This window comes from Labrus mixtus, chromosome 13, assembly GCF_963584025.1.
Source record: "Labrus mixtus chromosome 13, fLabMix1.1, whole genome shotgun sequence".
Classification (NCBI taxonomy): Eukaryota; Metazoa; Chordata; class Actinopteri; order Labriformes; family Labridae; genus Labrus; species Labrus mixtus.
In genome coordinates, this window is record NC_083624.1 from 25959621 (window position 1) to 25973382 (window position 13762).

A 13762-nucleotide genomic window follows, 5' to 3' on the forward strand; every position below is an offset into this window, starting at 1 on the left:
AAGAATAACATACTGTACTCACTGCTTAACTGTGTTTCTAGATCACGCTCATTTCAGGTAAATTTACATGCAGTGTGAAGATACGAGCATAATAAAGATCACTAGCATTAGCATGCTAACACAACAATGCAGCGCGAGTTGTTTTGGTTTCATGCTGGTGCTCAAGGGCGACATCTGCTGGATCAAAAAATCACATATAAAGCCTTTAAGGAGAGTCACTCTCTGCAAGATATTTGAACTAAAAATATCTTTGCTGAATGTGTTTTTTTTAACTGAGTGTTTGTTAAAACAAATGTAAGAAATCCCAGTATGATTTCCAGTGTGAAGCTTCCTTTAAAGTGACTCTCTTGTCTATCCACTTTCCCTCTTCTCTTATTTCCACGTCACTCACCAACATTTGCTGTACACAGTCTCCCAAATACCTGTTGAAGGTAAGGCTTCTGTTGAAAATAGTTTCTAATTCTAAATGTATATCTGGACGGCAGACAAGCTCCAAATTATGTTTAGTCTTTGAAATACTGAATTTGCTGAAATCAAGTGATCAGCATTTTAATCTAAATTGAAAATCAAACTGTTTTTCATTCCCTCACTCTGAATCATGTCAGCTTCTCTCTTCCAAACATCAATCACAGTCTGGCTTTGGAAAATGTCAATTATTTCTTTTGAACTCTTTTCTCTTGTAGACACCAAATTCTTAATGTAAACAAATGCTCTGTGATGTCTTCTTTTTAGATTACAGAAAAAACACAATGTGGGATACAAACATAATCTGTTCTACTTTCTTGAACTTCCCTCCGGCACCTTCTCAGTTATTCTGGAACAAGAGAGGCCGTTCGTAATAACAACTCGCTACCATTGATGTAATATGTATGCCGTCATGTTCTCGATCAGAGTTGGAGAAAGAGTCGACAGAAACAAAAAGTTAACAGCGTGACCAGATTAAAGCGTAGTGACGCTCGTTAGAATAGAGGAAGTGAGTACTCGATAACCTTTTTGTTCTTCAAACTAACAAAGTGTCAAAGCGTACGAGCTCTCCCTTCACTTTACTCGGAGAACATTCGACGTACTTTTCTTTTTCTGCTCTAGGATGAAATAAAATTTTAAGGTATGCACTTTGCTTTGTAGACGTACTATAAAATATCCATTGCATCATTAACTTTGATGAAGCCATGAACTGCGAGGGCCATTAGAAAGCTTATATTGTGTCCTCGTTAATCCGTCGTTGGGATGACTGTCTGCTCCATGACGGCTAGTCTCATTACTCAGGATGCTCTGCAATTTTCCCATGCCCCTCAGCAGTGCAGAATTATTCTCTAGATTGTTAGCTTTAAGTGTTTATGGGGCTCTGTTTTACAGACGGCACAGTTAGTACAGCTGTGTATCCCCAACTGGCCCATTTAGAGGAGAGAAAGCTGCTGTAATAACACCTTTATCTCCACAGAGGACGACAGGTTGAGCATAAACGTCTTCTCATTTCAATCTGCTGCCTTTACAGCGACTCACCTGGCCTGAGTCTGTCCTTTTTTTTATCAATGCCATGTGTTCATTCAGCCTTTCTGTGTTCAGGTGGACACCATGGAGATGATGCGCCACCCCGGAGAAACCACCAGCATGAGGAGACAGACTGTAGCCTCATATTTCCGCGTAGGTATTTTCTCTTTCATGCTGCCCCACTTCTCTGACAGCAGCTGCTGTGAACTCTTCTGTTCAAATATAACAGATATATAGATCATAGTTTTGTCAACACAAAGAGGCTACATAAAATGTTTCAGAGAAAGAAAAGAAAGACAGAGCATAGACCTCTATTAATGTCAACGAATCTGTCAGATAAATCTAGCTTAAACATATCTGTGGTGTGATTGAATCAAATGTTTTTATTTAAAGGCTTTCTATGTGATGTACTTAAATGTAATAGAAAACAAGTATATCCTCTGAAAATAACTGTGAGTCATGACTGTCTACAATGGGTGTAACACCCGAGTCCCACTGTCTGTGATGTTTTCAGAGTTTTCAGAGTCCTATCTTCACTTTGTTTACATCGTTGGGACGGCCGGCTGACTCCTCCCCTCGTGTATAAAAGTTGTTTAATTGAGGGACTAGAGAAAAGAAGAATAACATACTGTACTCACTGCTTAACTGTGTTTCTAGATCACGCTCATTTCAGGTAAATTTACATGCAGTGTGAAGATACGAGCATAATAAAGATCGCTAGCATTAGCATGCTAACACAACAATGCAGCGCAAGTTGTTTTGGTTTCATGCTGGAGCTCAAGGGGGACATCTGCTGGATCAAAAAAATCACATATAAAGACTTTAAGAGGTTTTAGTTCAATTGAATTCATGTGAAATATATCACATACATATTTTAAAGCCTGCCCCAGTCTTGAAGACATATGAAATAAAGTGCTGAAACATTTCTGCTTGGAAGTGTCTCAAACCAAACATGAATGTAGGAAAATAAGTACAAAACTTGTTTTGACCAAAGACAGCAACTTCTTCTGTTGCTGTCTAACATGTTCTGCCAACTCAAAGTTTGGCAGAATATGTTATATTTTGAATAAAATGATTCCATCTTATAATTACTTAATAGGCGGTTCATTAACTTTAACCTACTGTAGCTACGTATTCCAGTAATTAAAAACAGCTATAATCCACAGTTACAAAAGTCTGTAATAACAGCATAAATCATTTTGTCCACTTTATCCACTCCCTCCAGTAGTTCAAGATTATCATATAAATTAAAAAGATTTTACTAATTTATCTGAAAGGACTAATTCAGTGTAATCTAAATATCTTCATCATTCATTTGATCAGTGAAACAGCGTGATAAAAAATAGACCGAACTGTTTTGTTGCACTCAAGGTCTTTTTTATATTTTGCAATTTCTAAACAAAACAAAAATTCAGTAAAACAGAAGAACACATACAAAATATTTTTTAATTTTTTAAACTGTTTTGATAATCCAGTTTTTGTTTTATGTCTTTGACAATAAAAACTCTTTCAAAACCTTTGGGGACTGATCAGAACTTTTTTTATATTGAGCTTGTACACAGTTATGGTGATAAATCATTATAACTGACCTGTCTGTTATGACAGCTTGCCCCCCCCCCCCCGTCTCTGCATACTGTTTACTGTTTAGTTTCTGTTATTGTGTGTCTGTAGTTCTCTCTGATGGACCTGCTGTCTAAGATGGTCGTGGGTAAGCCACACTTTGTGCGCTGCATCAAACCCAACGATGACAGACAGGCGCTGCGCTTCTGTGAGGAGAGGGTGATGGTGCAGCTGCGCTACACGGGAATCCTGGAGACGGTGAGCATCCGCCGCCAAGGCTACTCCCACCGCATCCTGTTTGAAGAGTTTGTCAACAGGTAAGAGCGGCATCCACACACACAGCAACTACACACTTCAGCACACACACACACAACACAACTCCAGAGATAATGCAGAACAAGCGAGCCGTGCTCTGCATCACACAAAACATGGATTCTTTAATTAGACAGGGGTACAAGTTGAGCGGTGAAGAGACTGACTAATTGGCAGTCATTAGTGATAGTGCAAGACTAAATCCTACATCTCCTTTAGCTGGGTGGATACTCCAGTCTGGATACAATTGAAACAGGGAGGAACTGTGATTACAAGGGGTGATTCATTTTAATGGATTTCCTTTGACTATTCATAAAGAGTTTGTTCTTAAACTCAGTGACCTGGAAAAGCTCAAACGTGGTCTCAGCATGTCCCATCGGTATTACATTAAAGCAGAATGAAAACAAGATTTCATCATTAGGAGGGCTTTATGTAAGGATGTTGTTTTTGTTATTTAAAAATGTGGGACAGGATAAGACAAATGTTAATAAGTGTTACAAACTTCTGTTCAAATGTCAAACCACACATTTAGTGTAGACTGACACCGCCTCGTTCCTGTTCAGGAAAAAACACACAAACTTAGACGAGTTTGTGGGAAAAGGCAGAGGAACTTGTGTTTGATCAATTTTCCTTTGAAAAATATCCCAGCCACCTCTAATGTGAAGACTTTAATATGATATCACATTTAATTAAATTGGGCTTGTGGCCTGTAGGAAGGAAAGCTTTAGAGATGGTTCGTTGGTCTCGCTGCTTTAGGGAATCTTTAAAAATTGTGCTTAATTCTGGTGACCTAAAACTTTGAATGACCACATGTTTTTTCTTTTCTTTCTTTCTTGTCCTACTTTTAAAAGAGTTTGATTTCTGGGAAACCTTTCCAAACCTGACCGATGATGTTACTGTTTACTCCACCTGTGCATGAAGTGTGTGAATGAGAGGGTGTATTAGAACTTCAGACTACATTTAAACCTCCCTGTTTGAATCCATATCATCCCACCTAAGCCAGGCAGAAGTCATACAGACAGACCCGAGCGGCTAAACTGCACCTTTAGTGAAAACTGATTTAAATTTGTGCTCTCATATCAAAGGCTTGTCTGATGTTGCCAAGCAGTGCTTTGTATTTACCATCAAAGAAATAACAGGTATCAACAGGAATTAGAATGAAAGGCTGGAGACTGAGGCGGCGAGGCGAGTTCAAAGAAGTTTTTCTTCTTGTTGTTGTTCTTCTTTTTTGACCAACTCCAGAACACAAGAGATGAACCAGTCTCTTTGGAGCCTTGATGTCCCTGAGCAAACAGTTCCAGCTACTTTGGTCCTATGCTGGTATTTTGTAAACTACAACAAGAGGATCAGTGGACAGATCCAGACAATGTGCACGATAAACATGCAGAGCAGAGCTGATGGACACTGATAGAACGGAGCTGATGGGCATTTTCTGCAGCCACTGAAATAAGAGACGATGATTCATTCAAAGGGGCTACAACAAAGGGCCTCTGTTCTACACTCATGTCTCAGTCAGGCTCATTTTTCTGCTCTGACTGAACAGGCCACCTTCCAGCTGTAGTGATGCCCCCAGTCGTTTTGTAGATTAAGTTGTTGCAATGTTTAGACACTCCTCTTTACCACTGAAGACAGATCAATGAATCAGATTTTTATTTGTAAAGCACCTATTCACAAAAAAGTGATCTCACAACACTTTACATGTCTGGACTCTACTGGTAATGTTATTTGGAAAGATCCAACATAAATTCACAACGAGCAATCATTTGGGAACAGTTGAAAGGAAACAGGCAGAAAGCTTGAACAGAAGCAGACTCATTGGTGGACAAACATCTGCTGCAGCTGGCCGGGCTGAGTTTGATGAAATAATGAATTTACATTAATGTTGGCCAAAACTGAAGAGGAGCGTGTTTATTATTTATCAAATCGAGGATTTCAGTCAAAAAAACTTGGGGAAGGTTGACTCAAGTCTCCAACATAAGTGGAGATGGGCCCATAAAGATTGGTTACCATGGTTTTGATTGTGAAAACGTACTGGCTGAGTGGTGTTGTGGTGTGAAGGGGGCTTGAGCAAAACCAGTTCTGAGTAACATCGTAGTCTCAAAGCTTTTATTTTACTCCCATAAGTTTATAAAAACACAACACACAAGTAAAGCATTTTTCACTCAATGAAAATCCTTCAAAAAAAATGATGTTATTGGGAAAACAAATTAGAACTACTCTTACCAACTATTTTGCTGAGAGTCAGAATCAGATGAGGAGATCATGTGTTAAATATATGAAAATAAAGCTACAGACAGTCTTTTTTACGCTGCAGTTAAATGTGTAAAATATGTTCATTACTGATCTTAAGAGGGAATGGTAGGTAGATATTGTTACTTTTGGACAGAGACAGGCTAGCTGTTTCCATCTGTTTGCTGTCTTTATGCTAAGCTAGCAGGCAGTTGGCTTTAGCCTTCCTCGTATGATGAATGTTATCATTTATAATACATATCGACAGTCGATGACGGGTATCTATAATCTCCTCTAACTTATTGTTTACAGTGGGTTGTATTTAAATGACACTGTGTCTTCACGGTTCACCAATTCATTTCCCTTTTGAACAGTTTCAGAAATATGAATGCAAAAAAACTCTCAAAGTCATCCTTTAATAGAGTGTGATGCTTTTTTTATTGCTATCTTTAAAGATGAGATGTTTTTTTAGCTTTCATTTTATGATGATCTGAAATTATTGATTACATTAGAGCACACAGCTTACCTTTGCACTTGAAATGTTGTAACGTCTTTAGATCTAATTTCTCACCCACTCATTTTTTGCCTCCACTCATAGATATTACTACCTTGCATTTCGGGCTCACAAGATGCCTGAGACAAGCAAAGAAAACGCTGTTACCATACTGAAGCGAGCCAAACTGGAAGGCTGGGTGCTGGGGACGACTAAGGTAAAGTGAATATTACACCAAAGTTAAAACAATGAAGAAATCTGTTTTGTTGTTCATTAAACTTTTGGTACCAACAACTCATGTAGATAAAGTCTAAGATATCTATTTCTATAAACAGCAGTACAGATATATAACGGGTTATTCTAACCGGGTCTAAACCTGCTGTCAGGTGTTTCTCAGGTACTATCATGTGGAGCAGCTGAACCTGCTGCTGAGGGAGGTGATCGCTCGGGTGGTGGTTATGCAGGCTTACACTAAAGGCTGGCTGGGCGCCCGACGGTACCGAAAAGAGAAGGAGAAGAGAAACCACGGGGCCATCATCATCCAGTCAGGTACAGTGGAATCAACTAAACAGATAAAGGTTGAAAAGAATTGTTAAAATGTCCAAATAATACAAATACATGTAAAACCTTGTACTTATTGATCAGGTAAAACAGGTGGGAATCTGACCTCTGTCTTCTTAGAAACCTTTAGTCTATTATGTCTTGATAAAAGAGATGAGTTTGATAACCACAGCTTGACCTGCGAGGGTTAAGAGCGATGCTTCAGAGCAGACAATAAAACCACAGAGAGTTCAAAGAAATCCATCCCTCTGCCACCTGGTTTAGCAGTGTTTTGAAGTGGGATCTTGTGCAGTATGTGCAGTCTATTTTGTTTCACAGAGGCAGGTCAGCAAACTCCTGCACACACACACACACACACACACACACACACAGACACACACAGACACACACAGACACACACACACACACACACACACACACACACACACACACACACACACACACACACACACACACACACACACACACAAACCGTCTCTTTCTCTTTCTCCAGCCTGGAGGGGCCATGTTGCCCGGCAGAACCTCAAACAGATAAAAAAGGAACGGGAAGAGGCGGCCGTTCGCATTCAGTCAGGTAAAGAAATGTTAACATCTTTCCCTCTGAAGTTATATATTCAAGTGCCGACCGCTGGACTTTCTCATGTTGCCCCCGTGTCCAGTGGAACTATGCGCCACTTTTTCCACTTATTTTCAAAAGGGGTGGGGGGGAGGGGGGGGATAAAGGCCTGAAAACCTTCCATCTTTGTGCAACACCTTTTTTGATCTCAATGAGTGGCCTTACGAAACAGTAATAATTAATTAATAATGCATAAAGAAAAGGCTTTTGAAAGTTTGGGCAGCATTTGGTCCCCATGTTTCAGAAGAACAGCGCATACTGAGATCCTTTTTTTTCCTTTCATCTCGTTCCCAGTAAAGGCAAGAGAGGGGCTTATCCCTTCTGTTTCCTCACGACTTCCTCTCTCAAATTCCTGGCCTATTACACCGCTCTCACATACCAGAAACAAGATGCCTTTTTATACTGTCAACCTTTTCATCTGAAATGTAAATTAATTCTTACTCAGTGTGCCTTGACAAAGATCAAAGTGGGCACATTAACCTTCCCGGGTACCCCCCTTCCTCCTCCTCCTCCTCCTCCTCCTCCTCCTCCTCCTCCTTGGAGCCTCTCACTGGAGGACAGGGGAGGGTGCCAAAAGAGGCAGGAGAGAGGAGGGCAGGGGAGGAGATTTGGCATTGTTTCCCCCGGCTCTCCTAAGGGCTGCCCTCATCTGGCACATGGAGCATCTCAGTCGCCTGCACACCTTGTGTAAATGTCCTCCATTAAACCCTTGTAAATAACGCTGCAGAATGGGTAAACATGGTGTTGGTGTGAGGAAAGCCTCTCTGTCCCTGCTGTCTTTCTCTTTGGAGAAGTGTGTTTGTGTGTGGCCGCTGGGGTTCACAGGAAGAGGTGGGGGGGGGTTGGAGGGGGGTGCCTGAACCTGACATAAGTGGGGCCTCAGCCCCCCGGCGGAGCACTCCAGCACATTCACATTGTGTGTTCTCCGCAGCTTATAGCCTTTGAGGTGGGCTGCATTTGCATTCTGAAAATAAACAGATGCCTTTCAAATGTATGAGCCTGGTGGCTTCTCAGATCTCAGCAGGGCCTGGGGGACATGCTCACCATCGATCAGATTAGACCATGCAAAATAGAACCATGGCTCAACAATGTACTTGAGCTTCCTTTTTTTTTCTGCGTATATAATTTTACAAGAAAAACACAAAGCCGGTTAGACGGAGTAAGTCAGCAGGCTGCGTTCACCGTCCATCTGAGTCTCAATAATCACGCAATGATTTTCCTCTGCTGCTAAACACATTTCACCTACCTTAAAGCAAATAATTAGCTATTAATCCAGGGCTTTTTAAGTGCTTTTCAAAGTGTTGTTTATTGTGTTAATTGCAACGACTGCATTCCATGGCTGCCTCTCTGGACTATACGTGTGCTGTTTTAATGTTTGTTAATGTTGAAATGTTTTTTTCCGTCCATGTAAAAGCATGTACTGTATGACAGTCTCATCCTCTGCAGCTTACAGGGGCCATCGGGTGCGCCGGGACCGGGGACCCCAGAAGAACAGATGTCACCCTGAGGCGGGAAAGACCACCAAGGAGGAACATACAGGGTGAGCTTTGACATCCCTCATCCTTCAAGTTTTTTATTTTTTTAAGTACTGTTTCCCTACAGTTCAATCATTTCATCATCGATTTGATCTAACAGCAAAAAAAAAAGACTTCAAATATGACCTAAGATGGAGACCATACCCCTCCCTCATTCTGAGCCCTGCTGGACCCTTTTTTTGTCTCACCCTGTTATGTTCTGTTGTTTCCAGCAGGAGAGAAAGCTCCTCCCAAAGCACCACCTCCACCAGTTTTATAAACGTAATAAATATCCTTCCACTAAGATACCACACTTGTCTGACCACAAAACGGGGTTGGGCGCTGCACTGGTCTCCAGATGTACAAGCTGAAGACTTTGTGTTTATTCAGCATATGGGCCCGGCTGGTCATTAAGAAAGTATGTGCAATGCAGGAGAGCAGCCTCCGACTGAACAGCAGCACACGTGGTGTCCATGGCGGCATTTAGCTCCGTTTTTTTTTTTCCTTCTCTCTTCACCACAACTCACACTTTTTAGTTTGTAACAAGTTTTCTAATGCAGGTTTCAGATTACATTCTAAAAATGGTTTGTTAATGTGCAGCAGGAGGTTATATGAAGGACACAGATGCACATATTCCTCACAGGATTTCACATATATAAGACAACTAACATCTTGGGTGACTTTTGGTCAAAGCAGTGCATCTCTCTCCAGACTCCCAACTCCAAAATACTAGATTTACACATCAGAAAATGTTATGCTCGTTGTATACTCAAACTGAGCGGAGACTCATCTGGGATTTTTCTCTCTCCGTGTTTACAATCATATTCCTTGGTGAGAAAAACTTCAAACCTCCACTTAACAATTCTGTTTAATCAGTGCTGGAATCTCTCCATATAGATTTATTTTGACATGATCTGGCCCATTTTTTCCTCCTGTAAGATCTATGTTCTCACCTACATGCTGTTCTTTTCCCTTTTGATATCACTCCTCTCTGCCACGCGTGAATACTTTGTTTGCTTCCAAACAGAAAGATGCCTCCAGTTGCATCACAAAATCCAAGCTGGATGAGAGTTTGTTTTTTCTACCCTCAGAAGCATGACTGCAACTGGAATGCAGCATTGTGTTTGCAGATGTTGTCTCTTATGGTGTGTTTTATTTTATTAGTGTAAAAGTATGTGATCAAAAAGAATTCTTCCTCTCTGAAGAAGGTTTAATCATAAAACAAGAGCAGTTCTAATCAAATATGCCTGTTTTGTTTTTTTATTAAAGGTATTTAGGGTTTTTTTCTTTGTGGTGCTCTTTCAGTTAAAAATGTTTTTTACTTTCCCAGGTCTTACATCCAGAACAGCACACACACGGATCACATACATAGAGGGAATGTAAGTACCAGAATATCAATGAGCATTTTCTAATGCCCGGCTTTAGTTGTCTATGTAAAATGCAGCTCCTCTACAAAGCAGCTTTAACCCAGATTATTCTTTGGGAATTTTTTTGAGTCCTTGAGACAAAAGAGTTCTCTTGCTCCAACCTCCATCTCAGCGGAGGAGACAGGGTGGTACGGGAACGAGAGAATCAAAAGGCTGGAAATTCACGGCTGAGAATAAATGCTCGCTCTTCCCCGAGGTGATTTGTCTTTGCGCTCCTCTTTCTACAGATGTTAGACCCCTTTTTTAGTAAAGACCTGAGGTTCTTTGGTAGCACTTTGATATCCTGCTCGGATTCAATATGTGAAATAGAAGAGCCACTCCGTGACTTGGAGCACATCACAGTCTTTGAAGTCTGATCCAATTTTTGCTGCTCACCATTTGATGTTGAAAGGATGAAATGAGGAAAATGTACAGTTTTTGCCAGCAACTCTGCTGAGCATATGTAAGATTAAAAAAGCAAAATCCTTTGGAGGATGTACTTAGAAATGTTAAGCAGATTAATACTTTCCTATAGCTCTTTTATTCAAAGATAAAATTAAATATGAGAGGAAGTCTGTATGAGCTGTTTTTCACCCTCACAATTAAGTCAGTGTGGTGCTGTTTGCTAGGAGGTAGGGCTAGCAAGGGGGATATGCAATTGCATTAGCATTTGATTAACATTGCAAAGCACATTAATGGGTTTGAGTTATATGAGTGCCAAATTGTAAATGGTAAATAAATGAATACAGCGTCTACATGACTAAATTGAAAAAAAAAATACACATTACAGGCTTGTTTTAACTTGTGTCTATTTATTTGCTGCTTCATTGACATTGCTCTTCTGGGTGTTTTTTTTTTTTTTTACGCCTCCTCTTTCAAGGTTTGCCCCGACAGCCGAGACAGACAACTGAAAGACATCAAGAGAGACAAAGGCAGAGCAGAAGACAGTGTGACGAAGCCTCGCAGGGAGACAGCTAGACTGCGAGACATGCAGTGTAAACAAGGTAAGCCCGAGCACAGAGCTGGCGGGTGCAGGTAATTACACAGAGAGACAGCAGAAATCCTGCTTTAATGGATAAAGTGCCATTTTTAATACCAGGGCCCTTTCAACCTTTCATCCCAGCCAATCCTCTGCTGCCATTCTTCGTTGACAGCGAAAAAGAGAGGAGCATTATGAATGATCATTTCTGGGGTATTTTAATAACCCGGGTCATCTCATCATAAGCGTCTCGTGGCTAGTGGGGGGGCTTTCGGAAGTGTCAGGAGCACTTCAAAGCTTTCGTTCTCCTGCACGGCGAGACCCTTCACTAAGGATCTCATCAATGACTCTAATAGACCCGCACAGTAACGGTGACAAGAAAATACACAAACCCTGATTTGTTGAACATATGTTTGGTTTGCTTTTTGCCCCCAGGCGATGAATTACATTAATTCCTGCTGCCTGGAAGGCTGAGTGGGTGGCTGTGCGGGGGGCCTCTGATTATGGCCGTCACCACCGAGGTAGCCCGGGTAATGGGGGCCCGGCCCTTCATTAATGTTATTAGAGGGGTATGAGGTAGGAGACGGAGGTGAAATAGCGTTTAGCAGCGCGGCTGAGAGATTACGGGGATTAGACATGATAATGTAACACAGACAGGGCTCTCCAGCGAGCCTGGGATTAGTGTCAGCACGCCACAGCAGGTCTGGGTTAGATAGCGGCTAATACGGTAATGCTGCATACAGGTGACCCCCGCTCCCAGGCATCACTGCCACTGAGGGGAAGCTGTGTTTGATGAATTTATAATGTCAGAGTGATTTTGGAGGAAAATGTTGAACTGAATGCCAGTTTCAGGGCTTTTTCCCCAAAAAATGATTGTGTTGTTTCCTGAAAGCTTCCAGTCATTTTCTAACATGCAGAATTACTCCCCTGTTTTTTTTTTGGGGGGGGGGGGGTTTGTAGTGATGTGGTGTGTAAAACTCACATTCCTTTGCCTCTAGGATCCCTTTCATGGTGAAATTAGTTTAAATGATTAAATTGCAGAAACATTAAGTGGAGCTTTTAAAGTACCAATTGAAGCAGAATGTTCAATTTTTTTGGGGGTATCGCACCAATTCCCCTGTTTTTGTTTTGTAACCTCAGCAGATTAAGCAATTTCTACTTTAGACCCTTCTTTAGTTATGACCATACCTATGGAGTGGGAATGAAATATGAAATGCTCAGATTGGGCAACTTGAAGGAAAAAGTCACCATATGTAAAATTACCCAAATTTAGTTTTTCTCTTGTCCTGACGAAGACTCAGTAGAGTCGAAACGTGTTGACAATCCCTGTTAAATAAAGGATTTTTATATGTTATCAGAGTGCCTCGGACTTTCAGTTTAAGACTGCCTCGCCACACTTCATTTGTTTTCTTCTAATCAGGACAGTCAAACTTTTTTATTAGCTATTCGACTATTGTCCCCTGTTCCTGAAGTGCACCTGATTTTTCTATATTTAGATTGTTTTTTGACCCAGTGCAGCACTCACTTCTACACTTTTTTCTTTAGTTTTTCTCCTTTGTATTATTTATTGATGCTACTTTGGAGGCAGCTCAATGTGTACAGCTCATGAGGACAATACAGTGCATTACCTCACAAAATGTAGGACTCTAAAGATACAAAATTAGCCTCAGGCACATGTGACCTCTCTGTTATTTTCTTGTTAAATGTCCTGACAAAAATCATCTGCCATGGGCTTCACTATAAATTTTCTTACCACACAGATTTACAGGTATTCATCTCGACCCCCTTCCCTGCCTTGTGTATGTTCTGAGGTCTGCTTTTGGCTCCAACTTCTTCTTTCACAGAACTCCATTTGAATATGTTGAGGGAGGCCACGGTGGCTCAGGCACCCAGGGCACACTTTGATCCCCGCAGATCTGAGGGCCTTTTCTTTTTCTTTTCTTTTTTCATCTCGAGGTTGAGCGACTCGTGGAAAGTCTTGCCCCGCCAGATGTTTGGAGACCAGGCTCCTTCCTGTATCTCATCCTGCTGTCGCCTCTGGTGACCGTATTGGTTTCTCTTGGGCTGGGGCTCGACCTGGAGTGTTTCAGGACACCAGTGGAGAAAAAAAAACCGAAAATTAGCCGTGGAAATCAAATTACCCCACCCCTCCAGACACTCACACACACACTCTTACACCCTGCTCCCATTAATGCCGAAACACCGGGGCATGACCTGGAACCCCTCAATGGCTTTGATGGACATTGGGTCTTTGCTAAGTGATTTAACAAAGCCTAGTGGTGCAAGTTGACATGCTCAGCCCAGTTTTTTCTTTCATGTGAAACAAAGCAGGTCTGTGGGTTAGATGATGTGGATAAATGTCTGTTTCACTGCATATCTGACACCAGACAACTATTAACCCCTATAGCCAAGTACTAACAGCATAAATTTAATGGAGGGAACAGACTTTTTTTTTGACTGCAGGCACTCTCAGATATCTGCAGCTTCAACGTTTGATTCCCTGTGTTTTTCTCGGTGAAAAGTTACAAATATGCAGTGTAGTCATATAAGCTGCACATTCAAAACGGTGCCACCTCTCGACACCTGTCTCCCCAAGTCTGA

General features: G+C 41.3%; 1 protein-coding gene across 7 annotated transcripts in view; it reads left to right on the forward strand.

Moving 5' to 3' along the window:
• myo3b (myosin IIIB) overlaps positions 1-13762 on the forward strand; it is a 69816-nt gene that overhangs the window by 42152 nt on the left and 13902 nt on the right. For 4 of the 7 annotated variants that reach the window (XM_061054424.1, XM_061054429.1, XM_061054430.1 and 1 more), the window contains 9 exons: positions 411-431; positions 1567-1644; positions 3163-3368; positions 6191-6302; positions 6472-6634; positions 7140-7220; positions 8694-8802; positions 10107-10155; positions 11063-11186. In XM_061054424.1, the coding sequence (XP_060910407.1) occupies positions 411-431; positions 1567-1644; positions 3163-3368; positions 6191-6302; positions 6472-6634; positions 7140-7220; positions 8694-8802; positions 10107-10155; positions 11063-11186 (943 nt within the window). The remainder of the gene's footprint in view (positions 1-410; positions 432-1566; positions 1645-3162; positions 3369-6190; positions 6303-6471; positions 6635-7139; positions 7221-8693; positions 8803-10106; positions 10156-11062; positions 11187-13762) is intronic. The other 3 variants (XM_061054425.1, XM_061054431.1, XM_061054426.1) reach the window with 2 other exon arrangements.